The sequence below is a fragment of the Aspergillus foveolatus genome (assembly GCF_047715535.1).
Source record: "Aspergillus foveolatus strain CBS 279.81 unplaced genomic scaffold BDW70scaffold_10, whole genome shotgun sequence".
NCBI lineage: Eukaryota > Fungi > Ascomycota > Eurotiomycetes > Eurotiales > Aspergillaceae > Aspergillus > Aspergillus foveolatus.
This window is the reverse complement of record NW_027396074.1, coordinates 552,540-576,049: the sequence shown is the minus strand read 5'-3', so window position 1 is coordinate 576,049 and position 23,510 is coordinate 552,540. Positions and strand designations below refer to the sequence as shown.

General features: G+C 52.4%; 9 protein-coding genes across 9 annotated transcripts; 5 read left to right on the top strand and 4 right to left on the bottom strand.

Moving 5' to 3' along the window:
* Positions 1-159: 159 nt before the first annotated feature.
* BDW70DRAFT_165809 (sugar phosphate isomerase/epimerase family protein) lies at positions 160-1,280 on the top strand (the record flags this gene model as incomplete). Its single annotated transcript, XM_073741832.1, has 1 exon — positions 160-1,280. One exon carries the CDS (start codon positions 160-162, stop codon positions 1,264-1,266), a length of 1,107 nt encoding a protein of 368 aa, XP_073598566.1. The 3' UTR covers positions 1,267-1,280.
* Positions 1,281-1,349: 69 nt separating this feature from the next.
* prnC (delta-1-pyrroline-5-carboxylate dehydrogenase prnC) lies at positions 1,350-3,535 on the bottom strand. The gene is made up of 4 exons (XM_073735994.1): positions 3,220-3,535; positions 3,056-3,163; positions 2,646-3,007; positions 1,350-2,599 (listed from the first exon to the last, which is right to left on the bottom strand). Exons 1-4 carry the CDS (start codon positions 3,337-3,339, stop codon positions 1,471-1,473), a joined length of 1,719 nt encoding a protein of 572 aa, XP_073598565.1. The 5' UTR covers positions 3,340-3,535; the 3' UTR covers positions 1,350-1,470.
* Positions 3,536-4,035: 500 nt separating this feature from the next.
* Positions 4,036-5,925, bottom strand: BDW70DRAFT_165805 (proline-specific permease; the record flags this gene model as incomplete). Its single annotated transcript, XM_073741831.1, has 4 exons — positions 5,421-5,925; positions 5,294-5,372; positions 4,451-5,247; positions 4,036-4,398 (listed from the first exon to the last, which is right to left on the bottom strand). The coding sequence occupies exons 1-4, from the start codon at positions 5,832-5,834 to the stop codon at positions 4,036-4,038; spliced, it is 1,653 nt and encodes a 550-aa protein (XP_073598564.1). The 5' UTR covers positions 5,835-5,925.
* Positions 5,926-7,514: 1,589 nt separating this feature from the next.
* BDW70DRAFT_157757 (proline dehydrogenase family protein) lies at positions 7,515-8,996 on the top strand (the record flags this gene model as incomplete). Its single annotated transcript, XM_073740408.1, has 2 exons — positions 7,515-8,095; positions 8,141-8,996. 2 exons carry the CDS (start codon positions 7,515-7,517, stop codon positions 8,994-8,996), a joined length of 1,437 nt encoding a protein of 478 aa, XP_073598563.1.
* A 363-nt stretch (positions 8,997-9,359) lies between these two features.
* Positions 9,360-10,475, top strand: BDW70DRAFT_157756 (putative proline utilization protein PrnX; the record flags this gene model as incomplete). The annotated part of the gene is made up of 1 exon (XM_073740407.1): positions 9,360-10,475. The coding sequence occupies one exon, from the start codon at positions 9,360-9,362 to the stop codon at positions 10,473-10,475; it is 1,116 nt and encodes a 371-aa protein (XP_073598562.1).
* A 621-nt stretch (positions 10,476-11,096) lies between these two features.
* On the top strand, positions 11,097-14,027 carry BDW70DRAFT_165803 (Zn(II)2Cys6 transcription factor; the record flags this gene model as incomplete). The annotated part of the gene is made up of 7 exons (XM_073741830.1): positions 11,097-11,286; positions 11,363-11,497; positions 11,567-11,835; positions 11,906-11,991; positions 12,048-12,664; positions 12,718-12,888; positions 12,935-14,027. The coding sequence occupies exons 1-7, from the start codon at positions 11,201-11,203 to the stop codon at positions 14,025-14,027; spliced, it is 2,457 nt and encodes an 818-aa protein (XP_073598561.1). The 5' UTR covers positions 11,097-11,200.
* Positions 14,028-14,225: 198 nt separating this feature from the next.
* BDW70DRAFT_157754 (BUD22 family protein) lies at positions 14,226-15,933 on the bottom strand (the record flags this gene model as incomplete). The annotated part of the gene is made up of 2 exons (XM_073740406.1): positions 14,226-15,374; positions 15,451-15,933. 2 exons carry the CDS (start codon positions 15,931-15,933, stop codon positions 14,226-14,228), a joined length of 1,632 nt encoding a protein of 543 aa, XP_073598560.1.
* Positions 15,934-16,043: 110 nt separating this feature from the next.
* BDW70DRAFT_131488 (complex I 30 kDa subunit family protein) lies at positions 16,044-17,184 on the bottom strand. The gene is made up of 3 exons (XM_073735993.1): positions 16,965-17,184; positions 16,249-16,898; positions 16,044-16,193 (listed from the first exon to the last, which is right to left on the bottom strand). The coding sequence occupies exons 1-3, from the start codon at positions 17,131-17,133 to the stop codon at positions 16,140-16,142; spliced, it is 873 nt and encodes a 290-aa protein (XP_073598559.1). The 5' UTR covers positions 17,134-17,184; the 3' UTR covers positions 16,044-16,139.
* Positions 17,185-20,148: 2,964 nt separating this feature from the next.
* BDW70DRAFT_131483 (CCR4-NOT core ubiquitin-protein ligase subunit MOT2) lies at positions 20,149-23,503 on the top strand. The gene is made up of 2 exons (XM_073735992.1): positions 20,149-20,244; positions 21,086-23,503. Exons 1-2 carry the CDS (start codon positions 20,184-20,186, stop codon positions 23,290-23,292), a joined length of 2,268 nt encoding a protein of 755 aa, XP_073598558.1. The 5' UTR covers positions 20,149-20,183; the 3' UTR covers positions 23,293-23,503.
* The last annotated feature ends 7 nt before the right edge of the window (positions 23,504-23,510 follow it).

Here is a 23,510-nt window from a genome sequence, read left to right as displayed (position 1 = left end):
ATTGGATTTTGAGCTAGCTGGTCTGCTCAACCTCATTGTTACATCATCCCGCGCTATCCGATATACATCTAACCGCTGCACTTGGTATGTTGCTATACAAGCTTTTCTGATCAAAGAACAAATTTCTAAGAAAACGAAACACAGAAGACAAGAAGAAAAATGTCCTCCAAAGCATCCACTTCCATTCCTCTCTCCTACGCAACCGTTTCCCTCGGCCCTCCCTCCACCACCAGCACCATCCCCCTTCCCCAGAAGCTCTCTGCACTACACCTCGCCGGCTTCAACGGAATAGAACTTGGGTTTCCAGATCTCCTGGCATATGCATGCACGCTGCATAATCGCGATGTTTCAGAAAATGACTACGACGCGCTCCGCATCGCCGCAGCAGAAGTGAAAAAGCTGTGTATCGCGCATAGCCTGGAGATCCTCATGTTGCAGCCGTTCTCGAATTTTGAGGGGTGGCCGAGGGGATCAAAGGAGAGAGAGGATGCTTTCGAAAGAGCGAAAGGGTGGATATCGATTATGGAGGCGTGCGGGACTAGCATGTTGCAGGTTGGGAGTAGTGATACGCCGCTGGAGAAGATGGCGCCGTCAGAGTCACGACCAGATCCGAAACAAGGACGAGGGCCACGCGCAAATATTGTTGCTGACCTGAGAGAATTGGCTGATCTGTTAGGCGCGAAGGGATTCCGTCTCGCGTACGAGAACTGGTGCTGGTCGAGCCATGCGCCGAACTGGAAAGATGTGTGGGAGATTGTGCGGGCTGTTGATAGAGATAATATCGGCCTTTGTCTTGATACGTTCCAGTCTGCTGGTGGGGAGTGGGGGGATCCGACGACGAGTTCTGGACGGATAGAGGACACAGTTACGAAGGAGAAGGAATTGAGTCAAAGGTTTGGAGCCAGTATGGCCGAGCTGGCTGCTACAATTCCGCCGGAAAAGATCTATCTTCTGCAAATCTCGGATGCGTATATCCCGCTTGATGGGGAAGGCAGACCGAGGCCGTTGGAGAAGGGAGTTGTGGACGGGACCGCGCCGAGAGGCCGCTGGAGCCATGATTACAGGCCTATGCCGTATGATGGAGGATATCTGCCTATTGAGGCTGTGGGAAACGCGGTGCTGAAGACCGGGTTTAGAGGATGGTTTTCGGTGGAGATTTTCGATGGGGGGGCTGATGGGCGTGGAAAGGAATATGAATTGAAAGAGTTTGCAGGGAGGGCGAAGAACGCTGTTCAGAAATTTATTGAGAGGTGTCTACCTGCTTAGGATGGGTTTGAAAGTAAGATGTGGTTGTAAATAGGGTATGATATGATTGATTACGACAACCGAGAATGAGTATATAATGCAGTCATGACTTTCCGTCAATGTCGAGAGATAGAATCAAATAACGCCGTGGATGCGGAATCTTAAACAGAGCACAACCAAACATGATGGGGAATAATACAACTCCTAAAACAAGCCTAGCTCAAGTCACGCCTCGTTGCTAGGATAAGCGACCTTGTAGGTAGGAACAAACTCCTCCTTGATCGACCGCAAGCTCACAAACCTGCTCAGCAGGTTCCCACTACCCGCCTTATCATTGGTACCGGACGCCCTTGCACCCCCAAACGGCTGCTGACCCACAACTGCGCCGGTACTCTTGCAGTTGATATAGAAGTTACCGGCCGCATTGCGGAGGACGTCGTTGGCTACCGCCAAAGCCTCGCGGTCCTGAGCGAACACCGAGCCCGTGAGGCCGTATTCACCTGTTGCGTCGATCTTCTGCGCAATACGAGCAAAATCGGCCTCCGTCGCGTCAGGGTAGGCATACACCACGAGAATAGGACCAAAAAGTTCACGCGTCAGCAGCGGATGGTCAGGGTTAGTGGTGCGGTAAACGGTGGGCTGGATGTACCAGCCCTTGGAGGAGTCGTAGGAGCCGCCAGCGAGGAGTTCGAGCTCGGGGTCGTTCTTTGCCTCGTCAATGACCTTGGCGAGCTTGGTGAAGGAGGCTTCATGGATGACGGGCCCGCAAAAGTTGGTGAAGTCCGAAGGGGGCCCGACCTTTAGGCTCTTCGCTTCCGAGGCGACCTGCTCGAGGAAGGAATCGGCGATAGAGGACGCGACATAGGCGCGAGAGGTTGCACTGCACTTCTGGCCTTGGTATTCAAAAGCACCGCGGACAGTCTGCACAGCGGCGTTGCGGATGTCGGCGGATTTGTGAATGAGGTGGAAGTTCTTGCCGCCAGTTTCGCCGACAATGCGCGGGTAGCTGCGGTATTTGCCGGCTGCGACGCCAGTGGAGATCTGACCGTACAGATTACGGAAGACATTGGTGCTGCCGGTGAAGTGAAGGGCTGCGAAGTCGGGGTGGTCGAGAACGGTCTTGGTCACCTCTTCAGCTTCGCCGGGAACGAACTGAATGACGTTCTTAGGGAGGCCGGCTTCGAGCAGGATCTGGTGGACGAGCCAGTTGGATGCGATTGCGGAAGGGGAAGGCTTCCAGACAACGACATTGCCCATCAGTGCAGGAGCTCCAGCGAGATTACCTCCAATGGCAGTAAAATTGAACGGACTGATCGCGTAAACGAATCCCTCGAGCGGACGGTATTCGACGCGGCTGTCTTGTTAGCCTAGCCCTAATCATGCCGTGAGGGGTGACCTACTTCCAAACACCCGGCGCATGGTGCACAGGTTGCTGCGCATACAGATCCTCCGCATACTTAACACCAAATCGGAAGAAGTCACAAAGCTCAGCGGCAGAGTCAATCTCCGCCTGCCAGGCATTCTTGCCCTGGCCGTGCATGGTCAGAGCCATCACATCGTAGCGGTACTTTGTCGAGATCAGGTCTGCAGCCTTAAGAAAAACACTGGCACGATCGGCAAACGGCGTGGAGGCCCATGATTTGCGAGCTTCCAGGGCGGACTCGATTGCCGCCTGGACGTCTTTGGCGGTTGCATTGGAGTAGGTTGCCACCGGGCCGTGCGAGGCGGGGTTCGATTGTGTTAGTGATGAAGAGGATTTGACCTGAGCACGTCAGTTGAGCTCTACGAGAGGAACTTGGATGCTGCCCACCTCCTTGCCCGCAATGACTAGAGGGACGCTCAGAGGAGCATTCTGTTGCGTTCGCGCCAAAGCCTCTTGGAGAGCTTTTCGGTCCGGCGAGCCTGGAGCGTAGTGTTTCTGCGAAATCAGCAAAGCTCCTCACAACAAAGAACAAATGCATGAGGATAACTCACGTTTGGTTCATTGTCAATTCGAGGAACCTTGTATGTGGCGTACGTCGCCGTCTTTGTACGGGAGAGAACCGACGCGGGTTTGGGGAGAGCCCTCACCCGGAGCAGCAGCGATGATTGCATATTGATGTATTGTACTTCGCAGTTCAAAGTGAAGCGAACGAAGAGAGGAGGTGAGAAGAAGAGAAGAAGAAGAGGAGGAGGGGAAATGAGGAGGAAGGGAGAGCAAACACGGTGTATGCATGGTATGCAAGTATGCGGGGAACTCGTGATTTAAAGACCGGTTATCACCGGGACAAGCTGCTAGCTTGCATCTCACCAATGGGCAGCTGGAGCGGGCTGGAGCAGGCATGGAATCATCGAATGCCATTCCATGGAAAAATGATGGAAAGATCCATTACTCATGAAAAGGAAGCCCCCAGCCCCGCAAGGATCATCGCCACAGTCACCATATGTCGGGGGCCGGGGCTCTGCCGGGTGGGCTCTGACCGGGCCGGCTGGGGATGAGTGGCACTGGCGATGCTCGCCCCGCCATTCTGTATCCAGTAAAATGGACAGCGGAAAATTGTACATGTCGATTACACGCAGTGCGAAGACAAAGATAGCGGTAACTATTTGATAGCATTAATCATTGGATGAGTCTTCATCTTCCCGGTCTACAATCAACTAGTACAGTAAAGGAAGCTTGCTTCTACATCTGCGGGCCGGTCGGCTCTATGATACCACTTTCATAAGGAAGATGAATAAAAGCAATAAATCAGTAGCGAGAAAATACCTCTATCTACAGTATATAGTCCTGTTATATATATAGTCGTCTATCTAAAAAATCCACCACCAGACTCGCTCCAACCAGTTCCGGGGCTGCCGCTCCATATCATTCTCGCACAAACGGTCAATCTCATCCTTGCCCGTGAAGATGTCAACCTCAGACACCTTGGTCAACCAGGGCGTCCGATACCAGATCTTATGTCCAGCATAAAGCGCAAGGAAGATAGCAAAAACAATGTACGAGACCAAGAAGTCGGAAGCAGTGAAGCGGCCCGGGAAGAACACCGCGTACCCGTTCGTCAAGGTCAGGATCGAGATGACGAACATCACGTAGTAGGTACCGTAGGGTTGCAGCGGGGTTTTGAATGGTAGCATGTCCAGCATGCCGTGGAATTGCAGGGCCTTGCGGAAGCGCTGTTTTTGGTCAGGTATGTTCAGATGAAGAGAATTAAGGAGAAAAGCATACCAGATACGCGATTCCGATCAGAACCCAGTTGATAAACCCGCCGACGGTGGTAATATTGGTGAACCAGTAAAAGACCGTCTGTCCGGAGCTGGACAGGTTAAGGAAGGATAGCAGTCCGATCGTCCATGTCGCAAGGACAGCCACATAGGGAACGCCGGTGCGGTTGGTGCGTGTGAAGATCTTAGGGGCCTGGCCCTCACCGGCGAGCGAGTATAGCGTTCTCGACCCAGCGTAACACCATGCGTTGCCGGATGACCAGGCAGAGATCAGGATGGCAGCATTGACGACATGGTTGAGCCCTCCAATACCAGCGTTTTGGATGGCAACGACGAATGGACTCGCGCCGGCCCCTGACCCGCCGCTTTCGACTCCAGCCTCAAGGGTAGGGTCGTTGTAGGCCACGGTGACTCCAATGACCAAACTGCCCAGGATATAGAAGGTGAAAACACGGTAGATGAACCGCTGGGTGGCTTTGGGGATGTTCCGACGCGGTGCCTCGACCTCTCCAGCGGCTGTGGTGATCAATTCGGGCGAAAAGATGAACGAAAAACCGGACTTGATCAGGGCAGTCCAAAAACCCAGGAATTTGCCAGTGTCCCCGGGGACCAGGTACGGATTGAATGCACCGGGGTCTTGCCAGTAGCGGAACCCTAGGCGGTCATGATTTGGGCCTCCACCGAAAAACAGCACAACGCCCAGGATAATCAGACCGATGATGGCCAGGATTTTCAGACCGGCGAACCAGAACTCGGACTCTCCGTACCACTCGACCGCGAAGACGTTCAGGGCCAGGATCACTAGGCTTGTTAGCCGGCTGGCTTTGGGGTGGTAGCAGGTACATACCAACAAGGACAATGGCGATCCACAGACCAACACTGACGGGCGGATTCCAGTATTCGATGATCAACCCCGAGGCAGTGACCTACATTGTCAGGATTCTTGAACATGATAATAAAGGGGTTGTACTCACTTCCGAGGCCAGCAGCATAGCAAATGAATACCAGTAGTTATAGCCGGAAGCAAACCCAATGCTGGGTTCGGTGAAGCGGCCGATCAGATACGGCACCGAGACACCGCGAATGGGTAGGTAGGTGGTCATCTCGCCCAGGACGTTCATGACAAACCAGACAATAGAGGCCATGACAATGTAGCTCATCAGCAGAGGAGCAGGGCCGGTCTGGGTCAGCACCGTCGAAGTACCGACAAAAAGACCAGTGCCAATGCATCCTCCGATGGCGAGCAGCTGCAGCTGTCGTGATGACAGACCACGCTTAGTTGCTGTGTGCTCTTCTATTTCTCCCTCCAATGTCTTGGGCTCTCCATATCCGTACTGGACGGACGGGGTGCGACCCTCCTCCATGCTCTTGACCGACGGGGGACTCATTTTGATGCCTAGGTTTGCAGGAACGTAGGCGTAGGATGAGAGAAGAGTCCCGGCAGGGTGTTATAAAAGTGATTCCTGAGCGGGAAGACCCCAGATTGCTGAGTCAACGGCTTATCATTTCCAGCACGAGATAATTTTTACTCATGGAATGGTTTGTGGGAGATTAACCCTATTGGCTCCGCGGTTGGCGCCCAGGGGTGATCTGTGGGGTGCCCCGAGGTGCCTAATTCGGTGAGTAGATAGAGTCTACGGGTTGAGACTGGGCGTCGAAAACGTGCCTGATAGGGGTAACTTCCGCGATATGATGAGATAATGCTGACGCTGAGCCGACAGATTACTACTCGGTAACTGGCAGCTTCCGAAATGATTCGAGTTTCAGTGTTGATCCTTCGTCATAAAACCATCCTGGTCTCCGTCGCTGTACAGAGGACATGGTGGCAAAGCAGTCCTCGCTTGGATCAGGTTCGCTTAGATCAGGTTCTCCAGACTCCAGGATCTGGAAATGATTCTGGGGTCTCCGCACAATTCCCGCAAATAGGTAATCAATTGCATCTGGGATTCTGGATCATATGTTTGGTCTTGCACCCGGTCCTTGAAGCTGTTTCCGTGACTAATGGGATCCTCACTGCTAAAGACTGAGCCTGCAGCTTTGCTCGATTGCTTGGCATAAAATTCCCTACCGCTAACGGCTAACCAAAGCTTGGTCCACTGGCAACAGCCTTTGAAACGCTTCGATTGGCCACTGTTAACGGACGGTGGAGACCATGTAAATCTAATACTTTTTGAGACTAGCAGCGCTGCCTTAAGATCAGGGCTAAACATGGACGTGCGATCGGTCATCCTCCGGCGGAAGAGGCCAAGAACCTTCGAAGAACAGATAGCAAACTCAAAAACATAGGCAAGAACGATATCCACCGAGCCGTACTATCAGCGAACCGAGATAACAAGATAAGAGAACATAAGATACCCCGCAATCCTCCGTCTGCTTGAAACATTGCGACCGGGCCGGTTACTGAGCTCTCGCCGGTGGGGTATCTGTCACCGGCCCGTGAACCGGTGCGGCATCTGAGATCCAAGTCCAAGCTGCATGAACTCCTCGCATCCGACATTCCAGGTCCCCTGCGGCTCAGGTGGTCATTTGATGAGATTGAGACGGCTGTGATACTCTGCTGTGATGAGAGGTAATTTGTTATGGATAGAGATTGGGTGTTTGGTCGGGTGTTCTGGTCTGGCAAAGCTATAGACTACACGTGCGCCGTGTTTAAAGGATGAAGTCACTGGGTGGTACAGCTACCCTCGCCACAATACTAGGTATATTGGTATAGATCTTCTTTACTCATCGAAATTAAAGCCGTTCTTGTGCCTGGAACCGCATTCCTCTTTCAGGATTCCCCATCATGCACAAGCAGATCTCTGTGAGGGTTAATAATAGCAAATGGCAAAAGCATCATCCCGTGTGACCACAGCTGACCTCTTGCCGGTTCGAAGCGGTTTCTACCGGCTTCTACCCTGTCTCTGCCATTGATTGTATACGCTCTTTGCGCTACATAATCTTTAACGCAGCCTTCAAGCCCATTGCAAGTATCTTTAACAACACTTCATTAATCCTATTCATCAATTCCATCCACATCCCAAGCTCTCTATCATAGAACATCGCTTCCGTACACTTTCTACCACAACATGAAGGCCGCAACTCCGCGTCCTTCAGTGCGGGCACTCTCTAGCGGGCGATCTTATCGCACCGCCAGATTCGTCAGCCGAACAAGCAACGCGAGGTCGTCACTCGCTGCCGATACCAACAGCCTGCTGCAACAGGCTCCTCCGTCACCTAAGAAGCAGCTAACCTCGCCGCTCGCAAAGCTGCCTCTCTCCTCCGTTCTCCGCTCCTTGCTCATTCTCTCTGTTTCCTCCTCCTCGATCCTGCTAAAGCCATGCATCTACACGCTCTCAGCTCTGGCGCATCCCAAGACGGCCCTGCTGGACGTCGCAAAGAACCCGTTATTGAACCTGCTTGTGAAACACACCATCTACAAACAGTTCAATGCGGGCGAGAACAAGCTCGAGGTCCAACGCTCCATCAATGCGATCAAGGAGCTAGGATACCGCGGCGTGCTCTTGGGCTATGCCCGTGAAGTCTTAGTGGGAGAGTCCAAGACAGACCCGCGCGATGAGCAGGCTAGCCGGCAGGAGATTCAGACGTGGCTGGACGGGACCCTCCAGACCGTGGACATGGCCCAGGAGGGTGATTTTGTAGCCTTGAAGTGAGTCCTCCATTGCTTGAATTGCGACGTTAGCTAACCAGTCAGATTCACGGGCATGGGTGTCCAAGCACTCGAATACCTCCAGAACCAGGCGGCGCCTTCACCGTTTATGGACGAAGCAATCAAACAGGTCTGCGATCTCGCGATATCCCGGAACGTGCGACTACTGGTAGACGCGGAGGAACAGGCGGTCCAGCCAGGAATCGAAGAGTGGGCGACAATGTACCAGAAGTACTGCAACTCTCGCACCCCTGGCCGCGCCATCTTCTACAACACCTATCAAGCATACCTGTGCTCTACTCCGGCCACGCTCGCGCGCCATCTCGAAATCTCTCGCAGGGAAGGATACACGCTTGGAGTCAAGCTGGTCCGTGGAGCATACCTGAAGACCGAACCCCGCCATCTGATCTGGGCCAAGAAGGAACAGACCGATGAGTGCTACGACGGCATTGTAGAAGCCCTCCTTACCCGGCGGTACAACAATATGCTAAAGCCCGCTTCGGCCGAACACACCACCGAGCTTCCCCCCGTCAATGTGATCGTCGCCACGCACAACCGGGACTCTGTCCGTAAGGCCCACACTCTGCGTCTCGAACAGGCAAGCCGGGGAGAGAAATCAGATGTCGAGCTAAGCTACGCTCAGCTCCAGGGAATGGCAGATGAGATCAGCTGCGAGCTCTTGCAGGGTTTCCAAACTGCAGGGTCTGAGAGTACTAAAGTTGCTGAATCACCAAACGTGTACAAACTGCTCACTTGGGGCTCGGTCAAAGAGTGCATGGGTTTCTTGCTTCGACGGGCAGTCGAGAACACAGAGGCCGTTGGGCGCACGAAGCAGTCCCAGGAGGCTATGTTTTCCGAGCTCAAGCGAAGAGCTCGTCGCGCTTTTGGTCTGCGATACTGACATGTTTGCTTGGCTTTTTTTGTTCTGGGTAGATTATGATATCCGTTTGAGCGTCTTTCTGTGATTGTCTGTTTTTTGAGCGGAATGCATATAGATAGATAGCGTCAGTCTCCAATTAAGGAATATGATGCAGGCATTTTTATCTATACCCGTGGCGATTTCAGAGTTGTAGTTGAACTTTAAGTAGTAATGGCCTTAGTCGCCAACGGGTGTTCCGACATCGCTGCATTCTCCAGCTTCAACTTTATCTTCGGCTCTATTTAAGATCGCCCTGGACCCTCCCTAACATCCAAACACACCACCAAGATCTATACTTACATCAACCTTCCCATTCATATTCACTATCAAATTGCTGCTTTCGCAATGTACCTTCTTCCCGAGCCAGCAGTCGGTCAACTCCTCCGGGACTTGACACGCCCGCAATGCCTCTCATTCCTCCGCACATTAGACACGGCTCTTCTGACCGTCTCAGCACAGTCATCCTCCCCGCCTGGAGAACGCCCAGTGCACCAACCCCTCCGCACAGCAATCACAACAAAAGACAACAACCTCTCGCTCTTCATGCCCGTCTCCAACACCTCCAGCACGGGGATCAAGATCGTGACCGCCTCTCAGTCTCACGGGATCATCGGCGTCATTAATATCTTTTCGCCGAAGGGCGAGCTACTGGGTTTGCTGAGCGCAGCTGAAATCACGGCGTTCCGTACGGCGCTGACGGTTATGTCGCTGTTTGTTAGGGTCACTCGCTCAGGGGCTGGCGCTGGGATTCAAAGGGAGAGGATTGTCATCCTTGGCTCTGGACGGCAGGCGGAGTGGCATGCGCGCTTGGCGCTGTTACTGTGTCCTGGCGAAATCAGAAGGGTGGCATTCGTCAATCGTGGGCGAAAGAGGTTGGAGGAGCTGGAACGGGGTGTTATATCTAATTTGAAAACCAGGTATCCAGATGTGGAATTCACAACTCTGTCGAAGGAGGGAAATGATCACTACGAAGAGCATCTCTGCACTGAATTGGCACAGTCCGATGTCATATTTAGCTGCACGCCATCGACGGTGCCGAATTTCCCTTATTCCTACCTTGCCGGCGGCACTGGCGCTGGCGCTGGTTCTGAATCTTACAAGGCCAAGTTCATCTCCCTGATTGGCTCGTACAGGCCTCATATGCAGGAGATTGACACAGAGACACTCCATTCCGGGGGTGGCATAGTCTATGTTGATTCGAGGGAGGCTTGTCTCGAGGAGTCGGGGGAGCTCCTCAAAGCCGGTATGAAGGGGGATCAGCTGGTCGAGTTGGGCGAGCTGTATCAGGGTCAGGGACTTGGTGAGAACGAAGATGAGGAACCGCAACCCGTCAAGGTGGCAGAGGGACAGAATGTGGTGATGAAGTGTGTTGGCATGGGGATTATGGACCTAGTCACTGGGAAGAAACTGTTGGAGCTGGGAAGAGAAAGAGACGTTGGGGTTGAGGTTAATGGGTTCTAGGTCTCTGATGTCTCCGTATGACATTTTCGACCTTCTAGACATACCGCTCAGGATGTTTGGCGGATTATGTGATTTTGGTAGCTTGAAGGAGATATTTCTAGGTCTAGGATTGAAGAGTTTTGGCATTTCTCAATCTCACTGGGCATCTGGTGGTGGAACCTTGAAAGTTGTTAGAGAATCACCTGGGTGGAAATATATCTCTTGTTGACTTGTCAGGAACAACAGTAAACCACCCGAAGAGGCTTAAATGTGGCCAACTGAGGAGTCAATCCTGAGACATGGCACCTAGCTAACTAAAATATACGTACTACATGTCTAGCTTTTGAATAAGATTGTGAAATGAAGACTTTGGAGTATGGGCATCTGTTCTGTACCTATCTACGGACTTGGTATACGGGCTATGTATGTAAGAGAACGGCGACCTATAGCGCGAAGCCGGAAAATCTAGTGCTTTCCATTCATGTATCTTAAAGCAATGCAAGGCACATAAACTGTTTTAGCTTTGTGAGTAGAAAGCGACCCATTGAGACCGTTGGTTCGTCCTGAAGGGACCGGCCGCTTATCAGTTGGAGCGTGAGACTGGGATCCGGATAAAAAACCCTGGATCTCCTCTCCTTCTCTCGTCACTACGCTCCTGTACAACACCCACCCTTCTCGCCACGGGTCCTTTTCATTCTACAATGATCCATATAATCCAACCCCCTTGATCCCTGCTGCAAATTGCCATGGACGAGGCCCCATCAACACCCGCCGTGGGCAACCAGAAACGACCCCGCGTTTCGGAGGAGAACCGCAAAAGAGCGGTGCGCGCGTGAGTGCCGTCTACGCATAGATTCCAGTCTCGTGCATTTATCAACCGTTGCAGGCTGACTGACGTACCTCTTTAGCTGCGACGGCTGTCGTCGCGTCAAGGAGAAATGCGAAGGAGGCGTCCCCTGCCGCCGGTGCACTCGGTATCGCCGCCAATGCGTCTTTACACACCCGGACCAAGCAGACAGGCTTTCGCGCTCATCGTCCATCTCGTGAGTCGACAGCCTTTTACCCCGAGTTATACAAGGTGGATGAATGCTTATGGGTCTCTGGGGCTACAGACTCCTTGAACGAACCGCCGCGCGCAGCCGCCATGACATGCTCGAGTCGGAGAGGATCCGGTGCATGGAACGGATCTTACAGCACTACGTACCGAACATTTCTTTCGATATACAGTCGCTCCGGAAAACAGCGGAAGAGCTGAAGAGTAAACACCGTGGTTCAGACTCGGATGGAGGACCGTCGGTCGTCTTTGACAATGAGGATATGGAGGATTTGGCGATCGAGGACGAGGACTTTACAATCAAGGCTTTGCCGGATAATACGACGCGTATGTTCTCAAAGCGGGATGGAGATCATGGGCGTTCCGCTCTTATTACGGCAAACTAACGGCTCGACAGAATATTCCGGCGAATTCTCCTATCTGAATTTCTCAATGAAGATTAAGAAGAAGATTGATGAGTGGATGAAAGCCGAGTCCCCAGAGGTAGATTGCCTTGTTTCCATTGCGATCCGCAAACATTGCCAACTGACTTAATTCAGGTATCTACCGAAGCAGAGCCCTTTGAGGAGCGATGGCGCGCAACGCAATTACAGTCTGGCGCCGTGGTAGCCGCTTCGGTTACAAGTCTACCGCCACGGTTTGTGGCCGACTTTCTAGTGCAGATGTTTTTCAAGTACGCGCAAACAAACAATTTCTACGTCGAAGAGGACTGGCTCAAAGATAAGCTCAACACTTGTTACGTGAACCCAGGGAGCCTCGGATGCAACGATGCTGGTGCGGTGTGCTCTATCCTGATGGTCCTAGCGATTGGAACGCAGTTCGCGCACATGGAATCGGCAACCCCGGTAAACCACTTAACTAGCGAAGCTGACCATTTCTCGGAAGACGAGGTTGGCTTGACGTTCTACCAATTCGCATCCAAATTGCTTCCTGACATTATTGCCTCCGCGTCTATTCGAAGCGTTCAGGCCTGTCTGTTGATTGGGACATATCTATTGCCGCTCGATACGTCAGGTCTTTGCTACACTTATTTTGGCCTTGCCTTGAAAATGGCGATTCAGAATGGTATGCATCGGAAGTACAGCGGCGAGGGGCTACCGCCCCATGTGATCGAGATTCGGAATAGGGTATTTTGGACAGCATATACCATCGAGAAGTTAGTCATGCGGCATGTGGTGTGTATCGTCTCATGCTAACAGTTGTCCTCAGACGAGTCAGCATTCTCCATGGCAGACCGGTATCTCTGTCAGATACGGATGTTGACGCTGCAATGCCTGTCGATTTCCCTGGACTGATGCCGCAAGGCCAAGTTTCCAACCATACCAATATGGTAACACTGATCAAACTGACCCTCAAACTTGGGGAAGTCTCAAATGAGATGTAAGTTCGCGTCAACTTAGTTTGCCTGCTGCCACTGACGGCCAAGATGCGCCCTCCGGAAATGCCGCAAAAACCAACAACAAGACTGCCTTGAACGACTCCTCACCCTCCGCAAACATCTGGTCGACTGGTGGAACACCCTCCCTGAAGAAACTGACTGCCGAGACCTAAACCCAAACGGCCCGCTTTTCAGAGCAAACGTTCACCTAAAGCTGGACTACTGTCTGACACGAATCTTCCTTGGTCGCCCCTTTCTCTTCAGCAGTATGAAGGGCTTTTCCTCTGCCACCTTCCAGATCTCGCCAGTAAAGGCGCCCATGTCCTCCGGTGTCTCCAAGAACCGCTCAACCCTTGTCACGGACTGCGTCGAGGCCGCTCTTGAAATCATTGATCTTTGCCGGTTACTTCGAGATGAAACTGGCCTTGCCCGCGCCTCTTTTACAGAGTTTAGCTCATGCCGCGCTGCACTATTGGTCATCCTTGCACAGAGCTTGACAAAGCGTACAGAACGACTCCGGGAAGCGCTGCAGAAGGGCATGGGACTTATTAAGATTATGTCCATGGGTGTCGGGTCGGCCAGGTCCGCAGTTAGTGTTATTGAGGCACTTGAGAGGGCTATCTCCCGTCTTGAAGAGTATAGTGCTTCGCAGGGCACCGGCCAGTCGGGAAGTCATGAGTCTGCCTACGACCGCTTTAAAAACTGGGAAATGCTCTGGAAGACTGGTCCTGTGTCTCCGGATGCGCACACTCTTACGAACGCGAACACACATACCAACATTTTCCAAAGTCAAGGGCAGGGGCAAGACGGTTACCAGTCTGGCGGTAGCGGAGTTCAACCACACTTGGCCAGTCTTACTCCAACCTCAAGCCTTATGAACTCTCAGAGCCAGATACACAACGAGAACGCAGCTGTCCCGCATCACGATATCACCTCACCGTCGGATTTCTTGACACCCCATGCGTTCTCGCAAATGCCGCACATTGGGCTCGATCATTTCGTCTCCAACCTGCCCCAGGAACTAGGTGAATTCACGGCTATTCCGTGCTTTGAGACGGAGGGACAAACGGGACCCGGCTCGGGAACGGGATCGGTTCTCCCGGGAGAGTTGGATTTGAAAGAGGGGTGGATGACGTTTTAGTTCGGTCGATGCATCTATTTTTGCTGTGACCATTATATGGTGACTGGTCGGATTGACTGTCTCTTTGCTTGTATAGCGTACATACCCCAGCCAGTCAAGATACCTAGAGTGTTTTTAAACGCTCCTGTTTGCTATAAGTTGTTCATGAAAGGAATGAATGTCACGTACAATCTCATTATAGGTATATATACACGCCTATCAATCGAAAACAACCTTCTTGCCTTGAAACGACGCCATCGCCTTCTGCTCCTTCGCCTTCCTTGCCGCCTCCCAAGAAGGATGCAATGGCTTATCATCCTGCGGCTTTGTCTTCTTGCTCTTCGCACCCTGAGCCGTTATTTCTTTAGCGGTGCTAGTACCACTCCCAAACCTATCCTTCCCACTCATAGCCATAGCATTCGACCCAGTCCCAAACTTCTTCCTTCCACGATCCCTATCCCTATCCCCATCGCCCGTAGCACCCTTTCTCAAATCCCACCCGGCATCTCTGCCCCCCTTTCCTTTACCTTTCTGCCCCTTCTGCTGCTCCGCCTTTATATGGTTCGCCGCAGCACCGTACTTCTTCTCCCAGAGTGCCCGACGCGCCTGCTGGCCCATCCGGTTTTTCCGCTTCGGGGCTTCTTCGAGCTCCTCAGGCTCGGACTCAGAGCCAGACCAGTACCCGCCCATCATGAGGGACGGGAGGAAGGTTGTGCTTGTGGCGGGGGTTTTGGAAGTGGATGTAGACTTGGGTTTCTTTGGTGGGGGCGATTGCGATGGGGAGGGCGAGCGTGATGGCGAGAGCGAGATAGACATGGAGGAGCGGCGGGAATGTCTTGATCTGGTGTTATCGTTGTCTTCACCTAAGAGGTCGTCGTTGGAGTCTTCCGAGTCTGAGGCTAGTCGTGCGTCGAAGTGCGAGTAGTCCTCTTCGTCATCACCACTCTCTGCATCCTTCATATCTATATGCCCCTCCAGACCTCGCGCGACTCGTGCATCGCCCTCGTCCTCATCTTCAGACCCGGACACGGACTCATGCCCGGAAACATCCTTTCTACCACCAGCCTGCTCTCCCGTCTTCTTCTTCCCACCGTCCTTCTCGTCCGTTCTCCCCTTGGCTCCGGCTCCTTCCAATCCAAACAACCCCCTTAGTCCCTCCATAATACCCGGCAAGACATTCTGCACGGGATTCGACTTAAAAAGTCTCGCCGTAACATTCGCTTCCTCCGTACTCTTTGGCCCCTCAAGCTTGATCTTCTTCTCTTTAGATTGTTTGAACCGGTAGAAAACAGGTGACTCGGCAATCCGTTTCGTTTTGGCGAGCTGCTTGAAGAGATACTTTTCTGCGGTCGTAGTTGGGTCGAGGCTCTGCACCAAAGTCAGTCAAACGAGCTCATTCCGAGAATCAACGAAATACACGGGGAAAGGAAAAGGTTGAACGAACCTTTAAGACCTGGATCTCCCCTTCGATTCTCCTGAGAGTCTCCTCAGGACTAACGTTCGACTTCGGTTTCGACTTCGCCCTTTTCGCATGCGCAACTGCGATCTCTGCTCCTGGTCCTCCCTTCACGACTTTCTGCCTCCTCCCGAGCTTCTGCCTCTCAAAGCCCCGAGCGGTCTTGAGTGCGCGCGATAGCGACGTAATCCCGAACTCGAACTTCTGCTTTAGCCGGGCCGTTTGAAGTTTCAGGTGTTGGTATTCCTTTTCAGATAGCTTTGGTTTCTGCGGTTGCGCTGTGTCGTTCGTGTCGGTCAAGTCGGAGAGTTTGCGTTTGGGCATTTTGCCAATATCGCTTTCCTGTTTTGTCCAGGGATATTGGACGGGTCTGAAGGGATGTTGGTGGTGTTCGCAATTCGTGACGGTGGTGGAAAGTTTGCGGAATGGGGAGGCTTTTTCGGTTTTGCGCATGCCAAGAGATTTTGACATTGGGCTTCTTGAATAATCTCATTTCCATGAAATTGATTGTTCTACGGCCTATGCACAATTATATCAATTCAAGGCATTACTTACGGCGTTTGTACAGTTTATGGCAGTAATAGCAAGCATTGAAACACCGATAATTCCATCTAACATAGATACGGTGGTATGTACATACAGAACTAGGAAAACAGAGAGTTACGGGTACAGAGTTTCTATTTCTTTTCTTCCTCCTTGGGCGGCTCAGGCTTGGGACTGGCGAGTTTGAACTACAGCTTCTATTAGTAATATTCCAGGAAAGTGTCATGTAAATGGTTGACGTACCGACTCGGGAGTCCTATCCCGACCAGCACCAACAGGCTCCCAGGCCGTGGTACCTCCCTCGAAGTTTCGGAACGCCTGAGTAAGTTCAAGGGGCTCGATGACAATGCGCTTCTTTTCCTCGTCGTATCGAAGCTCAGTGTATCCAGTCATAGGGAAGTCCTTGCGCAGAGGGTGGCCGTCGAAACCATAGTCCGTCATGATACGGCGCAGATCCGGATGACCAGTGAAGAAAACGCCGAACAAATCGTACACCTCACGCTCGTACCACAAAGCTCCCTCATACAATCCAGTGATACTGGGCACAGGGCTGGCTTCGTCGGCGTAGGTCTTGACACGAATGCGTGAGTTGTATCGAACGCTGAGAAGGTTGTAGACAACCTCAAAGCGCTGATCCTTAGTTGGGTAATCAACAGCGGTAATATCGGAGACCGTCGTGAATTCGGCCGAGGTGTGATATTTGAGGAAGGTGAACGTCGGGATAATGCCGGAGGGAGGGACGTAAATGCAGAGCTCATCCTTCCAAACGGAAAATTGCTGGACGTGCTTGGGCAGACAGGCCATTATGTACTGGCCGTACTGGTGCAGGCTATCGGCCTTGTCCTGGTACTTGTCGGCCGGGTTGACGACGGGAGCGCGGAGAGGACCGGGGGCTGGAAACGATCAGCAAATCAGTCACCACAAGCACGGATTTAGGGAAAAAGTAGCAATTGACGTACGAGGCCGCGCTGCGTGGCGCATGTTGGGGGTATCAGTGCCAGCCGTAGTCGCCTTGGCTACCTGCTGCAGAGGGGTCGAAGAGAAGACACGGCAATTGCGGGATGACCGGGCGGCCGACGCCAGGGAGCGGCCAGAGCCCAGCCGCATCAGAGAGCGAGGAGCGGCCATGGTTATTGCAGCAATCCCAGCACAAGTGGTGAGGCAATTGGAGGGCGGATCGGACGGCGGGAGGATAGACGTCGGTCTCGTCCAAAGGGAGCTTTTGCGTAATACACGTGATGTAATCACGTGATTAGATGACAAAGAATGCAAAATATGCAAACGCAACCCAACACATCAAAGCTTCAACTTTGATTCTTGACTCTTTGCCTCCACGCATTTCTCCGTCAGTGCTTGCTTGTGTCCCTCGCCCTCTACGCCGATCCCCATAATACTCCATCTCCTCCCTCCGGACTTTTCTACTTCACGTCACCCAACTAAAACTCGACTTTCCATTTACCTCTTTTCCTAACCGTCTCCCCTGCCCCTTCCGCTGGTTTGTTAGATGGGCCTTTGCATTTGAACTTACTACGATTCGTCCCTTGTCTATTGTACTGGCGTTGCCTCCTCATAATTTCTCGCAATAATGTCAAGTCGCCAGCAGATCGATTCCGTCATTGATGATGACGATGAGTTCTGGTATGTTACCATATAAGTTGGCTTGGATCAGCTCGTGATTAGGGACTGACATCTCGGTCTCTTGTAGCCCCCTCTGCATCGAAGAGTTCGACTTGTCGGATAAGAATTTCAAACCATGCCCCTGCGGATATCAGGTACGTCTCTCATACCCCTCGACCGGTTGCGACAGCGCTTCACAGCAAACCGATTATCAGTCTAACTTGCAATCCAGATCTGTCAATTCTGTTACAATAATATCAAGACTCAAAATGAGGAAGGTCGATGCCCAAATTGTCGACGAGTTTATGATGAAAGCACTATTCAATACAAGGTGCCCGACGCAGATGAGTACGTTTTCCCCAACCTGTTTCGTATCTTCCCGTTCTTGGCGCTGATAGGTCTTTCGCATTAGGTTCAAAGCGGACCTTGCACTAAAACACCGTAAAGCGGCTGCCGCGAAGAAGAAGGAAGCAGAGAAGCGGGAAATCGAAGCCTCGAGTCGAAAAAACCTTGCCGGCGTCCGTGTTGTGCAGAAGAACCTCGTCTACGTGATTGGTCTCAACCCTACAATACGCGACGAAAGCCAACTTCTTCAAACTCTGCGCGGAAAAGACTACTTCGGACAGTATGGGGAAATTGAGAAGATCGTCGTCAGTAAGGCTAAGCCCGGCGGTAACCCAAACCAAGGCATTGGTGTCTACGTTACATATGCTAAGAAGAGCGACGCTGCGACCTGCATCGCCGCGGTGGATGGTTCTGGGAACGGTGACCGGATTCTAAGGTATGCTGTACTTGTATTCATCCTCGTTATCCGGTTTGCTGACATGATTAGGGCGCAATATGGAACCACTAAATATTGCTCGTCCTTCCTGCGCAATGAGCAATGTCATAATAGGAATTGCACATTCTTGCACGAAACTGGCGAAGACAGCGATAGCTATAGCCGCCAAGATCTTTCCTCAATGAATTCACTTCCGAGTCAACAACGGCCGAACGGTAACGCCGGCCCAAGCTCTGCCACCCCTCCGTACATTGCACGGTCTTCGGCACAACCAATCTCGCAAACATTACGACGACAACCAAGCAAAGACGACGCTGGTGGGACTGCTCTTCCATCATCCGCTAGCTGGGCAAACAAAGACTCGGCGATCAACCGAACACGACGCGCCAGTCTGACAGGTAGCCAAGCTTCTCAAAGCCCACGGTCCGCTCTCGCGACAGTTGCCACGCCCTCAAACGATGCTAAGTGTGTTGAAAAACAACAAACTCAACAAGATCGCCCTCAGACTACTCAGACTCCCTCACCGGATGCGCCATCATCAAACTCTCCCCGGCCACCGTCGGCACAGACCCCTGCCGATAAAGGCACGCCGCTATTGGATAATCTGTTGAAAGCTGTCAACTCTCCGTGCTTTAAATTTATTTTCTCCGCGGCTGGTCTCCCCCCAGACGAACTTGCTCTCATCGATAATCATCCGTCGCTCATCGACCCATACGGTGGCGTAAAACGTCGCGCTATGCGTGAGAAGGCTGAGCAGGAACGCACCAAGCGAGAACAGGAGCTTCTACAGTCTGTACCGGCCGCTACTACCGAAGATGAGGGTCGTGAGAGTGGAAGTCTCCAGCTCGGTGGTGAACCAGATGATACTAATCCTCCGCGAGGTCGTGCGGGTCGCGAGTCTCATGGTGCTATCCAGCCCCCGTCACAACAAGGCACAACCACAAGTTCAGCTGTTGGCTCACCCGTGTCCGCTGCTAGCCATCACTTCCAGGGCATCAACCTGAATAACCGCAGTTTGACCCCATTACAACAGCAGCAACTTATGCTTCTCAAGTCCGCTGGTAACCAACAGGCAGGCCTTGTCGATCCTATGCAGTCTGGGGTCGGTTCAAATGCGTTGGATCATGCCGCGCAAGCTCGGCAGAGCCTGCTGCAAAGCCAAGCTGCCCAGCTCAATGCTCTCCAGCAAGCCCAGAGAGGCCAGAATTCGCGGTTCTCATTTACAGACGCCAACGCCAAGAACCTGGCCAATACCCGGACGCTGAACCAAGCCTCGTTGATGCAGTCCGGTACACCCAATCCGCTTGCCGCCCCTAGTCCGCAGCACAGTCTTGCCAGCAATTACTACACCAGTGGTGTTCAAGGACCCCCTCCAGGTCTGAAGACAGCGGGTACTCCTCCGGTTAGTGGTGGCGGTATGTTTGCACAAGGTCACGGCTTCACATCGAATGTCAATCTGTTGGGTGGCAAACAGGAAGCCAACCCCGAGTTAATGCGCGAGCTGCTGCGCGGCCGCAGCGGTACCAATGCAAGTGGTTTACCGGATCAAGATAATAAGCGTGAGTTACTATTTCCTTCCCTCCTCCAGCACCAAACTCCCCCTCCCCTGACTCCCGTCAATGGCCTTCTCAGCTCTGTCTATGGCGCTCAGGCGGGGAATACCTCCGACTCTGGGTCACAGAAGCAGAGGAAGAAGGGGAAGAAGCAAAGAAACGCTAACACTTCCTCTGCTGGAGGCGGTGTAGTACATCTTGCAGACCCGAGTATCCTACAGGCGAGGATGCACCAGGTCGGTGCGAATGCTGTTGCTGGTCAAGGATTGTATGGGAGTCAGGGTCAAGGTGGGTACGCCATGATGTATGGCAGCGGTTTCAACCGTTGGTGATTGTTGTTTCCCTCTGCACCTCCTTGGATCACATCTTCACATTTCATGTTCTCCGTTTTATGATGACTACCCTTTTTGCATCTGGTTTACTTTTGTTCTGGTTCGCCCTTCATTTTTACCTTCTCTTTGTTACGACATGATATCATACTTATTCTAGACGGCTGTGGAACATGTTTCTTTTCCTCCACATACGCGTTTAATTCGATGTTCAAAAATTTTCTGCAACGTTTTCTACCCTGCAATGAAGCATTTAGCAACGGCTCTCCAAAAACAAGAGATTGGGCGTGGTGTGCGTTTGGCGTCTATGTTTATGGGATCAAGTGTGTCTTTTGTTTCTTCTCGACCCCACCGCGGTCCGCGATAACGGGAGGTTCATTGCATTCATGGACATGGTGTTTTCCCATCATCTTGTCTTGGTGGTCGTCACATTTGCTCGTTGCGCAGCCGAGCTGGGTTGAGCTATCAGCATCTTTGCGGCCGTTGGTCTGAGCATGGTTTTATGTACGTTAACCTCCCTGGCCCGGATTAAAGCAAAGCTGGGTTTTCTACATGAAACCAATTTCTCACAAAAATTGTTCATATAGACGTGGCGGCATATGTGTCTGCCTGGCCAGTTCGACCACGGTGTTTTCTGTAATTATCTGCCTGCCCTTTCGTATTTGACCGCTGTCTACTGTCAATAGTTTTATTTCGTTTTTCTTTCTGTTTCATCAGTCTCCCTTGGAGACTTCCCCTATCAGATCGGGACCTCGTGCACTCTTATTTTGGCTTCGAGATGCTGACCAACGACTTCTTAGTTGACGAGGAATTCCCACCTCTCGGTACGACCCCAAAGGACAAACGCTCGGTTGACAGCTTTGGTTCCCTGATGAGATCACAGCTTATGAGTGACTCTCAACCATTGGGACGTTCCGGGACCCCGAGTCTCCCACCAGGCCTGCCTCTCCCCCAAGGCCACTCCATTTCTGCCCTGTTCCAAGATCAGTTCAAGTCTTCAAGCCCGGTATCATCCGTTTCTGGTCCACCCCCTGGGCTGGAGATGCCTTCTCCCTCATTAGCCGCCGCATCCCGAAGCTCCGAGGATGATGCGACGGGCCTCGCGGCGAAACCAACAGCGGATAACAAGCAGCTGCCTAGCAGGACCACGAGTGCTGCAGACGTTTCGTTGGGTTCCCCTGTAGCGAAGTCTGCCACTAGGGTCTGTTCCCAGCCGAAAGAGGAATCAGTGCCTGCACCTGAGAAAAAGGGCAATCAGCCAAAATCCACAGGGTCCAGCGAAGCCAAAGTATCTTCTGCTAAGGTCAAGCCGATGAAGCTGGATCTGAGCTTCAATACTCCTCCGGCCCCTGAGCCTGTTCAAAAGGCTGAACCTCCTCCATACCAGCTTTCAGCTGCCCCTGCCACCGCTGTTAATTCTCGACCCAATACGCCACTAACTGGCGCCTCGCGGGTTTCGGATTCACCGGCGCCTCGTCAACCTCGTGTACTTCGCGTAGTCGACACACCAAAGGCAGAGACTCCGCCTCCGATGTCTGCCACTCAGTCAGTCGCATCTTTCTCATTAACAAGCAAGGTTCGCTCAAGGCGGCCAAGTGCTTCTTCTCAGAGCCGCTCCGATACCCCTGGTGACATTGGATCCGAGGCGGATCTTTATACTTCTACTTCGGCTTCGCGCGCGAACTCCCCTCCCGCATCATCGAGGATAGGTTCTGCGCCAGTGAGGTCTATCACCAAAAGCCAGCTCAAGAAAGAGCGGAAACAGAAGGCCAAGGAAGCAGAGGCCAAAAAGCAGGAGACAGCGCCGGTGACGGAGGAGCCGGTCATCGCTCCAATTGTTGGTAGAAAGCGAAAGACCAAGAAGGCTCCTGCCGAGTCGCCCAATCCCTCTCCGGAGAACGCTGCCTCTACCACCAAGCCTACTGTGGCAGTTATCAATGAACCCACTGAGAAGGTCGAGCCAGCTAAGAAGTCCAAAGTTCCTGAGACGGTCTCAGAGTCAAAGCCCCCACCATCCGAAGCGAAAGCGCCAGCTGAGGAGAAAGAAACCGAAGAGTGGCGGTCCAAGAATACTGTCGAACAGTTGTTAAAGGATGCGGAAGCCACCGGCGTTCCGCTCAAAGAACTCTTCGCCGAGCGCACTTCCCCTCTACAAGTGTTGCTTTCGCAGCTTCACAAATCGGGCGCGCTGGATCTCAACAATCATCCTTTGTTCAATCCGTCCAACCTCAATCAGCGCTTTGACATGAAATGCACTTCGGACGATTATGAAGACCTCAAGCAGCCGATTGAGCTGACCGAGCAGCACCGTAAAGCACTACTGCGCGGAGAGCCAGTCCGGCTGGGCTCGGAATCTCCCTCGCTGAAACATAGATGCCTTATTAGCCCCCGCGGTTGCGTCCTCCACCATTTATCTCCCGAAGAGGAAGATCGCTACCTCGCCCTAGAGAAGAGCATCTCCTGGACCATCGACTCCTTCCAAGAATACCCCGCCATCCCCGTCACCGAACCGGATGCCACAAACCGCGGCGGCGGTCTCGATGCCCTTTTCGCGACGCCTGAAAACTTCAACGTCTGCTGGGTTGACGAAACCTCTACTGGAGGCGTTTCCGCACAATCTCCCACCTCCGCTCACTCCACCACTGAAGGAGGCACCCTAACGTCAATCCCTCCCAACGTTCTCTCCGCCATGGAAGCAGACAGCACACGCAACCACAACTGGGCGATATCCAACGCCGCGGAGCTCATGAATGCGACAGCGACGTCGGTCCGCTCGTTTGCTGCCGCCACTGCAAAACACATGCTTGGTGCCGCTGGCGTGGTTATTGGGAATATTCCTGACCTTGACGATGTTGTCGGTATGACAGATGAGGAACTGCGTTCGTTCGCGGTTAAGAGCCAGAAAGAACTCGAGGCGTCGAGGAAGGAGCTCGATGCAATTGACAAGAAGCTTGGAGCGTTGGTGAAAAGGAACAGGAAGCTCGCGCAGCAGGCTTTGGCTACTTAGCGCATGTGCTTTGTTTGCATGGTATCACGAACCTTACATTTGTATATTTATGTCTTCAGCGTGCACTTGGTTGTATTTCTTGTACACTTGTTTTGAGTTCAGTTTTACAGTTTTCTCCTTCCTTTTAAACATCTTAGACCTATTACCTACTACAGTATACCTACCTCTAAACTACCTGGGACATCGAGTGAATAAACATCATATCATATCCATTATAT

Bases quoted from the DNA above. Each gene is read 5' to 3' on its own strand.
- BDW70DRAFT_131488 (XM_073735993.1), bottom strand. From the start codon at position 17,133: ATGGCCGCTCCTCGCTCTCTGATGCGGCTGGGCTCTGGCCGCTCCCTG. The intron at 16,899-16,964 runs GTACGTCAATTG...GATCGTTTCCAG, and splicing joins GCGCCACGCAGCGCGGCCTC to CCCCCGGTCCTCTCCGCGCT. The intron at 16,194-16,248 runs GTACGTCAACCA...TAGAAGCTGTAG, and splicing joins GGGATAGGACTCCCGAGTCG to TTCAAACTCGCCAGTCCCAA.
- prnC (XM_073735994.1), bottom strand. From the start codon at position 3,339: ATGCAATCATCGCTGCTGCTCCGGGTGAGGGCTCTCCCCAAACCCGCG. The intron at 3,008-3,055 runs GTGGGCAGCATC...TGACGTGCTCAG, and splicing joins TAGTCATTGCGGGCAAGGAG to GTCAAATCCTCTTCATCACT. The intron at 2,600-2,645 runs GTAGGTCACCCC...CTAACAAGACAG, and splicing joins CATGCGCCGGGTGTTTGGAA to CCGCGTCGAATACCGTCCGC.
- BDW70DRAFT_131483 (XM_073735992.1), top strand. From the start codon at position 20,184: ATGCACCAGGTCGGTGCGAATGCTGTTGCTGGTCAAGGATTGTATGGG. The intron at 20,245-21,085 runs GTGGGTACGCCA...ACGACTTCTTAG, and splicing joins GTATGGGAGTCAGGGTCAAG to TTGACGAGGAATTCCCACCT.